General features: G+C 46.7%; 1 protein-coding gene across 2 annotated transcripts in view; it reads left to right on the top strand.

The window, feature by feature from the left end:
• RAD54L2 (RAD54-like 2 (S. cerevisiae)) overlaps positions 1-15042 on the top strand; it is an 87057-nt gene extending 72015 nt beyond the window's left edge. For both annotated transcript variants that reach the window (XM_010851786.1, XM_010851785.1), the window contains 9 exons: positions 1152-1270; positions 3031-3130; positions 3864-4069; positions 4467-4639; positions 5145-5341; positions 7973-8172; positions 9681-9770; positions 11906-11998; positions 13414-15042. In XM_010851786.1, the coding sequence (XP_010850088.1) occupies positions 1152-1270; positions 3031-3130; positions 3864-4069; positions 4467-4639; positions 5145-5341; positions 7973-8172; positions 9681-9770; positions 11906-11998; positions 13414-14408 (2173 nt within the window). In that variant the 3' untranslated portion in view covers positions 14409-15042. The remainder of the gene's footprint in view (positions 1-1151; positions 1271-3030; positions 3131-3863; positions 4070-4466; positions 4640-5144; positions 5342-7972; positions 8173-9680; positions 9771-11905; positions 11999-13413) is intronic.
• Positions 15043-15075: the final 33 nt, after the last annotated feature.

The raw sequence follows: 15075 nt of genomic DNA, 5'->3' as shown, positions 1-15075 counted from the left end.
ATGTCCATCTCTGCAACCAGTGCTGTTTGTGCTTTGTCTCTTAGCGTTTCTTCTTTTATCCGGCGCAGTCTCTGCAGAGAACAACTTGAGGCCTTAGGTCACTATGTTGGAGATCATGGTCTAACCCTTCAAATTGTGACCCAGGCCAAATCTGGCCTATTTTTGTAAAGCCTGAGAGCTAGTTTTTACATTTTAAAAGAATTTTTTTGTTTTTGTTTTTTTAAAGAAGCATATGCAGGGACTTCCCTGGTGGTCCAGTGTTAGGACTTTGTTCTTCCACTGTAGAGGTCACAGGTTCAATCCCAGTTGGGGAACTAAGATCAAGGAGCTGCACAGTGTAGCCAAAAAAAATTTTTTAATTAAAAATTTTTAAATTAAAAAGAGACAGAAAAACATATGTAGCACAGACTAAGTATGGTCTATGAAGCCTAAAAATATTTACTATTTGGGCCTTTACAGAAAACATTTGCTGACCTCTGGTCAAATCTGCTTCATATCCCCAGCCTCCCCCTACCTTTTTTTAAAGCTTTGTATATAAGGCCAAATAAATAATGTTATTTATTCCCAGTTTTGAGAGAGCTTTGAGTCCCATCAAGGCCTCACTTCTCAGAGAAACAGGTGTAAAGTAGATTGCCTCTCCTTTGTTCCAACTAGATTATGCTCCGGTGAGAGCTAAGTGGCAGGAGCCTGGCTTGGGAGTCTCACAGTGGGGGTTCCCATGTGTGACATACTCTGACAAAAAAGCAGGGATTCTGACTTTGGCAGAGCCTAGTGTCCTGCTGCTTTTATGGTCTAGCTTTCTGCTTAACTTGGAAACAGCTAAATGATCTGTCTCCTTAGTAAAATCCTAATATTGCCTGTGGCCTATAATTCGATCTCATGTATATTCATACAGTTTTTAATGCTGATGCTATGTGTTACTCTGTACTGAGCTAAATCTCAGGATTTTTTCCATCAAGGAAGTAATAGGTTAGAGAATTTTTTGGTGGGGTGGTGGTGATAAGTGTGTGGATGATTGTTCTCCCTCATGAGCTAGGGTGGTTCTTTGTGGGTAGTTGGATGCGTGAGCTCTCATTCTTAGAGGGGAGCCTACTGGGGAACAAGATTCCCTCGGGTCCGGGAACCTTCTGAACCAAATGTGTCCCTTTCAGCCAGAGCCTTTCCACCTTGGCTTTAATCGAGGAGTTCCTAGGGAAGCGAGAAGTGCCCTGTCTACCTGGTGCTGAGGGGCAAGGAGTACAGAAGTGGGTTCGAAACGTCAGCTACTTCCGTGAGTTCATTGCTGCTTTGTTTGCAGAGCCTTGGCAAGGTCTGCCTAAGGGTTTCCTCTCCCTCTCTCCTCTCTCCTTTCTCCATTCTCCATCACATGCACAGGAAGATCTGTGATTTAGCTAGGGAGCAGAGAGATACTAAAAGCAAGCTGCCGTGTGTGAGGCACTGCACAAGGCTGGGGAGCTTAGGCCAGGTACGAGGAGGGCAGAAATGTTGAAGGCAGATGCCCTGGCATCACCCTGGCATGCAAGAACAGATTTCAGGTAGCACTGGCTGACTGCCCTCACCGGAGTTCTACAGCAGACAGAATCGACATGGTGAGGATGCTTGGAGAAGGCTTCCTGGAGGAGGTGGGACTTGGACTCGACTTGCAAAGATGGAGAGAAATTGAATATACAGAACTGGTGTGGCCTAAAGATCATCCTAGGCCACACAAGAACAGTGAACACAAGCCTAGATCATGTATTCTCACTGGGGAGAAGGTGTCCCTAACGAGGTGAAAATCGGGTCACCAGGGGACCAAAAAATGGGAACTTTTTAGAATTATAAAGCACAAATATGCATGTAATTAATTAATTAAATAGTATACAGTATATCTGTGGTATGAAAATTTAATGGAGAGCATGGTGATTGGGGGTGGGAAAAAAGAGTGTTTAAAGGCTCCTTAATGGGGTGGTAAAGAAAAAAAAAGTTGAAAATTACTGACTTCAGGCACTTACTGACCAGATACTGACATTTTGGCCCGTTAATTGTTACAGAGGCCTGCCTTTGGCATTGTAGAGTGTTGGCAGCATCTCCTGTCCCCGCTCACTAGATGGCAGCAGCATCCACGCAGTTAGAACAACCCACCCATCTCTAGACATTGCCAGATGTTCCCTGTCGGGAGCAGGGTGGGGAAATCCCTTTTGTTGAGAAGCCCTGGCCTAAAGGAAAGATTGAGAGAAATGGAGGGTCAGGGGATGGCGAGGAGACTCCACCACCCAAGATCCGTGTGTTGACTGTAGGCTTGTCCCGTGATGAATCAGTGCTGACCTGCGCTTGGAAATTGTGGGAACTCAGGTTGAAAGCCAGGTTGGGGTGTTGACTGAGGGAGCCTTTAATACCAGGCAGTTAATACCAGGCTTCCTACATCAGTAGTAATTCAGTTCTCCATGTAGTATTTCATGCCCTTAGGTTTGCCTTCTTCTCTGCTTTCCTCCAGGTGACAAATGTAACCTCTCCTCCCTTATTCCTTTTTCTTAACTGAAGCCTACTTTTTCTTTCTTGTGAGCGTCCCTCCTTTCATTCTAGTGTCCCATCCGATTGCTCCAGATCATTTGGTTTTTGTATTTTTTTAATGTCTCCTTCAAGCAACTCCTTAGCCTTAAGAGTTTGTTAACTGTGGATTCCTGCCTGGTGAAGGAACATCATCCTTCCTTATCAAAACAGAAAACCCTTGGTCCTTTTGTACTCACTCACAGGACTGAGGCAGAGCAGTTACCTTAAACCAGTTCTTACCAGGCTTGCTTAACTAGGGTGATTCTTATGCACTCTGAAGTCTAGGAACCTTGGCCTTAGATTTGACCCAAGGTACTAAAGAGAGAAACACAGTTTATAGATGCCTGGGTCTCATGGTAGGTGCCTACGGAATGTCCAGGGCATGGAATCTGAGCACTGTAGTGTTTGTCTTGTTTTGTTTTAAAAATCCGTTTGCCCATTGATTTTTCTGTGTATCCCTGTGCTCATCATCCATTTCTTGTTTGTTTCCTTCTGTCCCAGGGCTAGATGGTAGCACCCCTGCCTTTGAGAGGGAGCGGCTCATTAATCAGTTCAATGACCCCAGCAACCTCACCACCTGGCTGTTCCTTCTCTCCACAAGGTGAGTGGATCCTGAAATGGGGAAGTCAGAGGGCTGCATTCAGGGCATTTGGCCACACGGGCCTGAACCCCAAAGGCTTGTCCAAGTTCTGTCAGAAGAGATAAAGATCTCAGATTTGTGACTTGTTTTTGAGGTGAGAGAGGGGGCCCCCAAAGGAAATTTTGTTCGAAGGGTAATAACGATAGTGTTATGAATTTCTCTGAGACTTTCATTCACAGTGGTCATAATTAGCTTTTCTCTCAGGACTGTTCTGAGTTTTAGACAATGTGATGAATGTGAAAGTGCTTTTATAAAGTACAAAGTGCAATATAACTATAAAAGGCTGATGGCATTTAGTTTGTCTCATGCCAAGCAGCTTGAAGGCTGTGCTGCCTTCTGCATCAGAATGCCCTTGATAGGGTATAAACTAGTCATTCTCCCAAGCTGTTAGACCAAACACATCAGAAACATTGGAACACAGACACTTCCCCTCACTCAGTGACATCACTCCTCACTCATCACAGAGGGGTGGGAGAGTGGATTTTCTTTCTGATCTGGTAGGTACTTCTGTGTTGGAACTTCAGGGCACCCTTTCAGTGCCTGAGGAAGGTACTTTTCTTCAGCAGAATCCTCCAATATGTTCTGCTTAGGATAAAGAGGAGGATATTCAGGTAGGAGTAACAGGGGATAAAACCTATCTGAAAACTGTCTTTAAACTAATCATTTGCTGTGATTATTGGCTTGTGTTTTAAAGGGCTGGGTGTTTGGGCGTGAATCTGATTGGTGCCAACCGAGTGGTGGTGTTTGACGCTTCCTGGAACCCTTGCCATGATGCTCAGGCTGTATGTCGGGTATACCGTTATGGCCAGAAAAAGCCTTGTCACATCTATCGCCTTGTGGCTGATTTCACCCTCGAAAAGAAGATCTATGACCGTCAGATTTCGAAGCAGGGCATGTCAGGTGGGCCATCTCTCAGGCTCAGAAGAGGACGTTTATACAGACTGCCATTCTAATTGTATCAAAGGAGGGGAGGAGAGGGGCAGGATGAGGAAACACAGGCAGGCTTTCGATTTTTGATGCAAATAATTGCTTATGAGGACATTTAGCTCAAATTGTTGAAGATGGGTTTAATGATAAGAGCTGAGCCTGATTATGCAGGTATCTCTTAAGATATTTCTGTTTCATGAGGGTCTCAGACCCGCTCTTTGACTTTTAGGTACGGAATAGCCTGAGGTGTTCTAGATATTAGTGACAGTTACACCACCCACCACGTCTCTTCTCTCTGCCAGTCCTTGGAGCGGTGCTTTTGTGGTCTCCTTTGCCGAGACCTGACTTCCTCATGTCTTTTCCCTTCTAGATCGGGTGGTGGATGATCTCAATCCGATGCTGAACTTTACTCGAAAGGAGGTGGAGAACCTACTGCACTTCGTGGAGAAGGAGCCAGCTCCCCAAACATCCTTGAATGTAAAGGGGATCAAGGAGCCAGTCCTCCAACTTGCCTGTCTGAAGTACCCTCACCTCATCACCAAGGTGGGACCCCGGTGTGCATGTGTCTCAGTGCTGCACTCTCCACTGGGGGAGGCTTGTCTGCTTCCTTCATCCAGAGTTTTATTTCATGCAGATTAATTCAGCTGGTTCTTTCCCTTGCCCCAGACAGTCCCCCCCCTCTCTCCCCATCACCTATCCTATCCTTGTCTCATCCTAGCAGTGTGAGCTCAGCCATGAGGATAATTTGGCCATGGTGAGTTTTCCTAGCCAAAAGAAGTTTTGAAAATGTAGTGTGGTGATTCTCTGAACTCTCCTGTTCTTTTGATATGGAAGGCAGACGTAGGTTATCTAAAGCTGGTGCCAGGTTAGAGTTGAGAATTTATGCTCTTGACAGAAAGAGTAAATGTGCCTGTGAGTCTGAGAGCAGGCTCTTTGCTAAGTACTGTAGACAGCCAGCTCTTTCTTGGTTTCAAAGTAAGGCTTTTTATGTATCATTCATGTTGGTACAAAGACTGGTAATTAAATCAACATCCTCCTGTGTCCCCAGGAGCCTTTTGAGCATGAGTCATTGCTCCTTAACCGAAAGGATCACAAGCTGACCAAGGCTGAGAAAAAAGCAGCAAAGAAGAGCTATGAGGAGGACAAACGTACATCAGTCCCTTACACCCGCCCATCATATGCGCAGTATTACCCGGCCAGCGACCAGAGCCTGACCAGCATCCCTGCCTTCAGTCAGAGAAACTGGTGAGTCACTGAAAAGGGAGGAAGCTGTGCTGCTGGGCCAGGCCCAGACCTCTCAACTGGTTCCTTTTGTAAATAAAAGGAGGCCTACAACTTGCTCTTAGGCTGCCTTGAATGGATAGGTTCTGCTCTTGGATGAGGTGCTGAAGCAGTACTGCAGCCCTGGTGTTTTAAGTGGTTCTGGCTGGAAGAGTGAGCTGCTGGTCCTATGACTCAGGAGAATCCTTCTGGCCCACCGGGAGGCACAGCTTCCCCTAACACAGACTCCCAGGCCTCCCACACAGCCTCCTCCTATCTGCAGCGTCCTGGTCCTAGCCCTCATTTCACAGTTAAGTTCAAGAGTGAAGGCCAGGTCTTCTATGCGTCCTGAATCGTACTCGAGGAATTCCAGTTCTCTTAATGGGATCTCATTCTGTGTCTGTGCCTTATTCCTAAGCAAAAAGATCTTTTTCTTGAGTACAGTTTCCAAAACTATTAAGACAGGAACAGCATGGAAGCCAGTTGCTAAGCAGGGACAGAGGCTCTTTGTAGGAAATTATAGAATAGTTAGTTATCAGTATTTTTTTTTTTCTTCTTCTCAGTAGAAGACAGAGTACCTCATAGCCTTTATCACATCAGCTTCCTGCTTGGTTGGTTTGCATTTTTACATTGTTTGATTATCTTGAGTTAAAGATACTAATGGAGAAGGCAACGGCAACCCACTCCAGTACTCTTGCCTGGAAAGTCCCATGGACGGAGGAGCCTGGTAGGCTGCAGTCCATGGGGTCGTGAAGAGTCGGACGCGACTGCGCGACTTTACTTTCACTTTTCACTTTCATGCACTGGAGAAGGAAATGGCAACCCAGTCCACTGTTCTTGCCTGGAGAATCCCAGGGATGGCGGGTCCTGGTGGGCTGCCGTCTATGGGGTCGCACAGAGTCGGACACGACTGAAGCGACTTAGCAGCAGCAGCAGCAAAGATACTAATAATTATTTTAAGAGGGATAGGTTTTAGAACTTTTTCTTTTGAATGTTCCATGTTTAAAAAAAAAAAAAGCTTGCCAAATGAGCTTCTAAAGGAACTGAATGAAGCCATGTAAGATTTTATACGACTAAACTTTGGTGATTAAATTTGCTAATTTTTATGTGTAAGATGCTTCCAAACAGAAAATTACTATCTTTTCAAAGACTTCAGACTTTATTTCTGTGTCATTTTCCAAGATACTGTTGCCTGCTCACATTCTCCTCTCTTGTCCTCTACCCCTTTTCTTTCTCTTTTCTGGGCTTTTCCTTGTAACAACAGGAATGGACTAAGTCTGAACCCAGTGGGAAAAAAACCATATGGAGACAAGGTGTGGCAAATGGGCTGGGCTGTAAGGAGATGTCAGCTCCTTTTCTAGCCCAACTGTGGCCCTGTGGAGGGCATCGGCCTTTCACCGCATTTGATCCTGCTGATTCCTTATTCTGTCTGGGTACATGTGAGGAGGCCTTCCCATCCAAATTCCTAGCCTTAGCCTCTGCAGAATATGGGCCTTGGGCTAGATCCTGAGTCCCGCTAATGTCTGAGTAGGGCCCCAAACCCCAGTGAGCGTGCTGTGCTCTCTGGCCTATCCCGGCCATCTGCGGGGCCCCAGGGCTTGCCCAAAGGCAGCCTGAGAGCAGTGACTGAGCACTTCTGCAGGCCTGCTCCAGCAGCATGGTACAAAAGTGTGTTCTTTTATGTGCCAGGTTTCAGTCAGATGACGAAGAACATACCAGTCCCAGAGGGTCTCTTTCCCAGAACTAAAGCCCACAGACTTTAGAAAGCTTAGAGATACGGACTTAATTTCAGAACCTTTAAATGAGTAGCTTCCTCAAGGTACCAACATCCAGCTGAAAGGAAGGTAAAGAATGAGGAATGCCTCGTTGACCACAGGACAACATTTTGGCGTGTTGGTAGTAAGAGATGCACAACCAGGGCTCAGGCTGGCCACAGCCGTGTGCCACTTAGAAGCGTGACTTCTGTGCGCAGTGTTTCGCCTGCTCCTGCTTTTGTGGTGGCTGTGACTATAGAGCCATTTTAGGGACTGGCCCCAGGAGAAGTCCACTGAAAAGTAAGGCAGAGGAGAGAGGTGTCTGCCTTACTTACCAAAACTTGAGGATTCAGAGGGTGATGATGGTTAATGTTGGACAGATGGTCTCAAGGTCACCAGCACATGTGATGTCATGCGGCCTTTTTTTTCTTGGTGAGTGGGAAAATTCCACCCATTTGTCCCCATTTGTCTTGAAGTTAGCATGCACCATGCACCTGTGCGCCCCTCACCCCCCACCATGACTCTGCCTCTTTCTGACTTCTAAGGACAAATTCCTGATGCATGTAGACAGGCAGTCCCAATTCTAGAGGAGCAGATGTCACCTCACATTTCCAAGAAGACATTACTCCACTGACATCTGATTCTTCTTAGACACTGAGAGGCTTTATCCCTCGCTGTGTCTGTCTCTGCTCTGTCTCCAGTCTCCTTTTTAATTGACCATACCCTGCGGCTGCTTTTGATCCTTCTGTCAGCAGCTCTCTGGCTATAGAAAGGGGAAGTCTGGAGAGGCTTAGCAGTCTTGCAGAAAGGTAAGTAAGGGCTGTTTTGCCAAACTCTTGGTATGCTTGTCTTTCTCTCCTAGGCAGCCAACCCTGAAGAGTGATGAGAAGCCCGTGGCCAGTGTTCGCCCCGTACAGTCCACCCCGATCCCCATGATGCCACGGCATGTCCCGCTGGGAGGCAGTGTAAGCTCTGCCTCCAGCACAAACCCAGCTATGAACTTCCCGATCAACTACCTGCAGCGTGCGGGAGTCCTTGTGCAGAAGGTGGTCACCACAACAGGTTGGGAGCTCCTGAGTTCTCTTCCAGGGATGCTGTCCCTTTTAAAATTCCTCTGTTCAGATTCTTTACCTACTGAGCTATGAGGAAAGCCCAAGAAGGTGAAGTCACTCAGTCGTTTCCAACTCTTTGCAACCCCATGGACTGTAGCCTGCCAGGCTCCTTCATCCATTTGATTTTACAGGCAAGAATACTGGAGTGGGTTGCCATTTCCTTCTCCAGTGGATCATCCCAAACCAGGGATGGAACCCAGGTCTCCCACATTGCAAGCAGACTCTTTACCATCTGAGCCACCAGGGAATCCCTGTGTTCATTCAGGAAATATTGATTAAATAATGTCTGCATTCTAGGCAATACTGCACTGGCACTCTAAGTGGAAGTAGAGAAGGCATTGGTCCCTAATCATGAAGAATATGTATTCTAATGAAATATCTTAAGAGTAGCAACACAGTACTGGGTTTCATTGAATATGGTGGGTGAACACGCTAGAGACTGTGGGAAGGTCACTGGACATAGGGTTTGTCTTCAGAGTGAGGTTGTCAGTGTGTTGAGTCCTGCCTGACTTGTCTGGTCAGCGGGCATGAAGGACAGCTCTCAGTGTCCTTAGTTAAAGACCTTGCTTTGTTCTTTGTAAGTTTAATATGGATCGAGCATGAGGGGCCAGCAGTCAGAGGTGGGCAGCGCATTCATCCCCACAGTTGATTCTGTGGTTCAGAGTAGTTGGGAAGGAAAGCACCTCATGATGTTGTTTTTCATCTTGTTATGTAGAAATATTCATGATAATTCATTTTAATGAAAATATCTTAATTGCTTTTTTTGAGTATGAAAATTAATAGATATTCATGGTAAAAAAAAAACAAAAACTTCTTTTGAAACAAATTAAAAACAAAGATAGAGCCTCTCGGGACTTCCTGGGTGGTCCCGTGGTTAAGACTGTGCTTGCGCTGTAGTGGGTACCGGTTTAATCCCTGGTTGAGGTACTAAGGTACATGCCATGTGGCACGGCCAAAAAAAAAAAGAGAGAGACAGCCTCTCATAATCCTACTTCTCTCCTGATTCTTGAAAATACTCTTCTCTTCATTCTTTAGTTAGGTGAGGAGTAATACCAGCAAGGAAGATACGTGGCCTCTTGGAGCCTAAAGTGATAGGAGCAGATACATGCAGATTGCTTAGGGAGGAGAAAGAAAATAGAAATAACCATTTGAATGGAAACTTTTTTTTTAACTGAAATTTTCTAAATCAAAAACTCTATGATTTTTAAATTAAACCAAAGAAAATTGATGAGAAGGATGATCAGGTTTCTGGAAAGTGTTTTGTTTTCACGGTATTCTTTGTTGAGGCAGTTGCAAGCAGCACTGCTTGCTTCCTCTTCCTTGGTTCTGACCTCTGCTCCACTGGGATGCTTTGGGAAAACCCTTGAGGATCGAAGGGTGGATGTGAACTTGGCCTTTTCTCCCCCTTCTTCAGTCAGGCCCCATGTAATCTAAATCTGAGGTCTGTGTCTTCACTAGATATTGTTATTCCCGGGCTCAACAGCTCCACAGATGTACAGGCAAGAATTAATGCTGGCGAGAGCATCCACATCATCCGTGGGACAAAAGGTGAGCACCTGCCTGAGGGGCCCCTCCCCTCTCTTTTGGTTGAGAGTGGTGAGCTGCCCAGCAGAATCAAGACATATGGCTTGAGCTGGAGTGGGGATAGGAGTCATCCTATAAGAGTGGGGGAACGTGGGGGAAACCTGAGAGAATGACATTTCTAGGAGCTTGGCCAGTTTGGGGTGGACTTTCAGAGTGGGTTTGGATAGACACATTGTTCTCTGTTGGTCTCAGCCTGTCGATAGTATCAGCTAGGAATGCCTGAGACACTCTCCGGTCCTGTACTACTTGTGGCCAGCCCCACATACCTTTCCTCAGAGCCAGTGTTGTGACTGGACCAGCCCTTGTTTTTCTTAATTACAATGGCAGGATGCACCTCAGCAACAACCATCAGGCAACTTTGAAAACACGAGGCTTATTACTCACAGGTCCTCTAGGGCACACAGCATACTCCAGGGCCACACAGGAAGGTGGTGGGTAGAGAGTCAGTGTGTGGGCTTGGGTCTCTGTCTTATTAGGGTCCAAAAGTGGCTAGGCTTTCACAGGCTCACTCCTTATTGGTGAATTTAAAACATAAGAGTGGGAATTGGTGTGTGGGAAGGAAAAGGGGAGAATCACTCAAGGATTATTTATCTAGGTTACCCTAGGCTTTCTAATAAGGAACTTTTCAAGGGTGAGAGCAGCCAGGTGCCTTACCTCGTAGTTTAGCTAGTAGCTGTGCCTGACAGCTGGCAGTTTGTTATCCAAGATGGGTGTCTTGGCAATCAAAAGCTTAATATCTGGCAGTTACACTGCACGTGGGGAGGCCAAAATTAGAATGGAATAGGTTATAAGCAAACACATATATTGCTGTGCTGTCTTATCTTCTTGACTAGAGTGAAGTAGACATCTCCAACTAGGAAATGTAGTCGGTGGATGAATTAGTATACCTGGGTCATGTGACAGGATTTTCGAGTGTGGTCATTTGAAAAGCCTGCTGCCTCATGAAGTTCTCCAGATGGGATTTCTGGAGAAATCCGGGCTGGTGTCAGAACACAGTTGCAGCCTATATTTCATGCCAGCTTGTGCTCTGTGATGCTCCCAGAGGGTCTTTGTTTAGTAAGGAGACTTTTGCCCTAGTCTCTGTTGGGTTAAAGCACCCTTAGTTTCAGGGAAAAGATGCTATGAAATACATGATAGCCAGAGAAGGTTGTCCACAGCCCTCTTACTGGGTTCTTCCTAGCCTAGAGCTGGGAGGAGGCGGGGGAGGGTATGCAGACTGTGGCCCACGGGCCAAATCTTGCCTGCTTGCTGTTACTGTACTTGTGAGCTAAGAATGGGTTTTATATTTTCTGTCATTTTCAGTTGGTTGGAAAAAAAATCAAAAGAGTATTTATTCTGTGACATGTAAAGTATATGAAATTCATATATCATTGTCCATAAAGGTCTTTGGAGCACCGCCGTGCCCAGCTGCCATGCTGTAGCAGCCGAGTAGAGTAGTTGCAACAGAGCCTTTTTGGCTCACAAAGCCAAAAATATTTACTGACTGATGCTTTAAGAAAAAAATTTGCTGACCTCTGGCCAAGAGGCAGCCCTGGCACCAAAAACTAGATCAGAAGACATGCCCAAGACCAAGGGAAGGTTGACTAGTGCCACGTGGGAATAGAATGCCCATCTTGATTTATTCCTACCAAGGGAGGGCGGTTATTGAGATGGTGAGGCTGCTTCCTCCCCAATCAAGAGGAGGACCTAGACCGGAGAACCTGGGCCAGAACAGAGGGAGCCAACTTACTGTCTTTCACAGCACCCCGTTAATTTCTTTCATTGCATTTACCCTTTCCTGATATTTTCTAGTATAACTGTGTGTGTCTCCCCCTCCAGAGTTAAGCTCCATGAGACACAGGGCCATTTTCTGTCTTGTATATACTTCAGTGTCTGGAACAGTGCCTGGTATATGTTAGTCACGCAGTCAGTGTTTGTGGAGTAAATGAGTAATATTGGGTCTGCAGCTCAGTCATCCCACTCCTCACTTCAGGGTTTTGAAAAAGAGTGTGAGACCACTTTATAGCTCCTTCTGAGCCCACAGTGGCTAAGCCTGGAGTTCCCAGGGCTGGCTGTATTGCATGTCTGCTCCTCATAGTCTTCCTCATGCTTCTCCTTAGGGACATACATCCGTACCAGCGATGGGCGAATCTTTGCTGTCCGGGCGACTGGCAAACCAAAGGCCCCTGAAGATGGTCGGATGGCTGCCTCAGGTATAGTGGCTTCTACTTTCCATTGACCTACATAGTATTTTTGACAGGTTTGGTTGGTTACTATTTTTTGAATAGATAATATATACATAGTTCACAATTCAAAGATTTCAAAAAGGAGTAAAGTGAGAAGTTTTTCTTCCCTTATACTTCCAGCCATCTGTTGCTCCTTCCTGGAAGTGCTTATTCCTGTTTTTTGTTTTTTTCTCAAGAGATATTCTGTACATGGTACAGGGATATGTATGTGCACATGTGTATATATTAAAACAATATATGTTATGTATATACTATATATGTATGTAACTTTGTATTCTGAAAACAAACACTGAACTTACTGTAATATAGTGTTTGTTCTTGTCTTCATTCACTGGTGCGTCTCAGTGCTTGTTCCTTATCCTTCCTTGAGATGTTCCTCGGGGAAGGTTTGCACAAGATGCAGTTAGATGGGTATAACACAGTGCGTTACCGAGTTCCCTGTTCCTGGACCTGTCGTGCTACTCTGTTACACTTCTGGTTCACAGTCCCATGGTGTATCTATAGGAAAAATTCCTAGAAGTCAGATGGCCAGGTCAAAGAACGTACGTGTGGCACATGAGCAACATTAAGCACTCTCGCAAAAGTCCCCTCTAGCTAGGGGAGTGGTTCTCACTTATCCTGCCACCGTGAGGTGTGAAACTAGACTGTTGTTGCTCTCAGCTTTTATCATGGAAGTTGTCAAGACACCAGACAAGGTGAAGCACAGCACTGTGAGCACCCACGTACCCTGCAGCTCTATCCAGTGGCTGATACCTTTTTCAGAAACTTTTTCCTTTCTTTCCTTTCCTATTATTTGTAAGTTGAAGACATCATGTCATTTCACCCCTAAATATTTCAGTACACATTTGCTGAGATTAAGGTATACTCCTAATCACAGCACCATTATTACACTAAAAAAAAGTTTAACAACTCTGTAATATTACCTACCGCTCTTGCCATTTTAGATTTCTTATTTTACCAGTCATCTTTCATGGCCATGGATTTTATTTTGTTTTTAACCAGGATAGACTGCTTTTTAAACTTCCTTTTCCTCTTTTTTTCCCATCATGGGCACTGACCATCTTTGTCCCCAGAAAGTGTCTTACTGAAAGAATGATGGCATTTCATAACCATTATTTTATAGGATTCACCTTGGTGGGGTTTTACAGGGAACTGAGGTACAGCAAGGTTACAAGTCTTTCCTTGGATAGACTTATTTCCTAGATCAAAAGACTTCCTTCTTTGTGACTGGGAAAGTTGACTAGATGATGTTGTTTGCACAGGAAACTATTTGAATTTTGAGAACCACAGGACAGGGTTTTTTTTCCCAGTGGACTTTTGTCTTATCCTCTCCTTCCCTCCCTGGCCATTCTGGTTCTCAGTTACCTACATTTTGTCCCCAGGTTCCCAGGGGCCTTCTCTCGAGTCTACAAGCAATGGCAGACACAGTGCCTCATCACCTAAAGCCCCCGACCCCGAGGGGCTGGCCCGGCCCGTCTCTCCAGACAGCCCGGAGATCATCAGCGAGCTCCAGCAGTATGCGGATGTGGCTGCTGCCCGAGAGTCCCGCCAGAGCTCCCCAAGCTCCAGCACCGCCCTGCCTGGCCCCCCGGCTCCACTTGTGGACAGCAGTGCTGTTCCTGGGACAGCCCTCGGGACTGAGCCTCGACACGGGGGTCATTGCCTCAATAGTTCCCTCCTGGTGACCGGCCAGCCCTGTGGTGACAGGCACCCAGTGTTGGACTTACGGGGCCACAAGCGCAAGTTGGCCACCCCACCTGCTGCCCAGGAGTCAGCCCGCCGGCGGTCCAGGAAGGGCCATCTGCCAGCTCCCGTGCAGCCGTATGAACACGGGTATCCAGTTTCTGGCGGGTTTGCCATGCCACCCGTCTCCTTAAACCATAACCTCACCCCTCCCTTCACCTCCCAGGCTGGGGAGAACTCCCTGTTCATGGGCAGTACCCCCTCCTACTACCAGCTGTCCAATTTGCTGGCAGATGCCCGCCTGGTGTTTCCAGTGACTACTGACCCTCTGGTGCCGGCAGGCCCCGTCAGTTCCTCTTCCACGGCTACCTCAGTCACTGCCAGCAACCCCTCCTTCATGCTCAACCCCTCTGTAACAGGGATACTCCCCAGCTACTCACTCCCATTCTCACAGCCACTCCTGTCCGAGCCAAGGATGTTCGCGCCTTTTCCTTCCCCTGTCTTGCCCAGCAACCTTTCACGGGGCATGTCTGTCTACCCCAGCTACATATCCCCACACACAGGCTACCCAGCCGGTGGCCTCCTCCGGTCCCAGGTGCCTCCATTTGACTCTCATGAGGTTGCTGAGGTGGGGTTCAGCTCCAATGATGATGAGGATAAGGACGATGATGTAATAGAGGTCACTGGGAAATAGCTGAGGATCCCCTCTCCACCTCACTCGGGGCCCCCAGCAGGTCGCCCACCCAGACGGAAGGCAGCAATCTGGGGTTTCTGAGAATAGGGCCCTTGACAAGAGGGGAAAGGAAGAGGACAAAGAAGGGTGGTTGACCATAGGTGGCAGGGCTCTGTTGCTGTTTTAACAAAAGAGGCAAAAAAAAAAAAAAAATTCCAACAGAGCAGCAATAGTGGGAAATCAGGGACCTAAAACAGGAATGGAGGGGCAGGGCAGCCTGCCTCTCTTCCTGCCTGCCTTGCTTATGCTGTCTGCTTGCTTGCTTGCCCGTCTGAGGGTAGAAGCTCACATCCCATTTCTGTCTTTGGGAACATTCTCTCCCGAGAGAGCTGCCTTACTGGGTGACTTAGCTTGGTCTGGAGAGGGGAGGGGAGGGAGGCAGGGGAAGAGAAGAAGGGTGGGCAGACTGAGATTCCATGCAGTCGGGTCTTTTTAGGGGATGGGAAAGAAGCAGACCAGGTGTGTGTGCGTGTGTACGTGTGTGTGTATGTGTGTGTGTATATGTACTTACATGTATGTAACAGAGCAGGGGTGCAGGTGGGTGGGAAGGGAGGGAGGGAGGGACTAAGGGGGAAACTAAGAAATGAATTTATCTTTTATAAAATGGAAATCAGAGCATGGTGGTTCA

This window comes from Bison bison, unplaced genomic scaffold (assembly GCF_000754665.1).
Source record: "Bison bison bison isolate TAMUID 2011002044 unplaced genomic scaffold, Bison_UMD1.0 scf7180017864304, whole genome shotgun sequence".
Classification (NCBI taxonomy): Eukaryota; Metazoa; Chordata; class Mammalia; order Artiodactyla; family Bovidae; genus Bison; species Bison bison.
The sequence above is the reverse complement of the archived record's forward strand: the minus strand, read 5'-3'. Positions and strand labels throughout refer to the sequence as shown.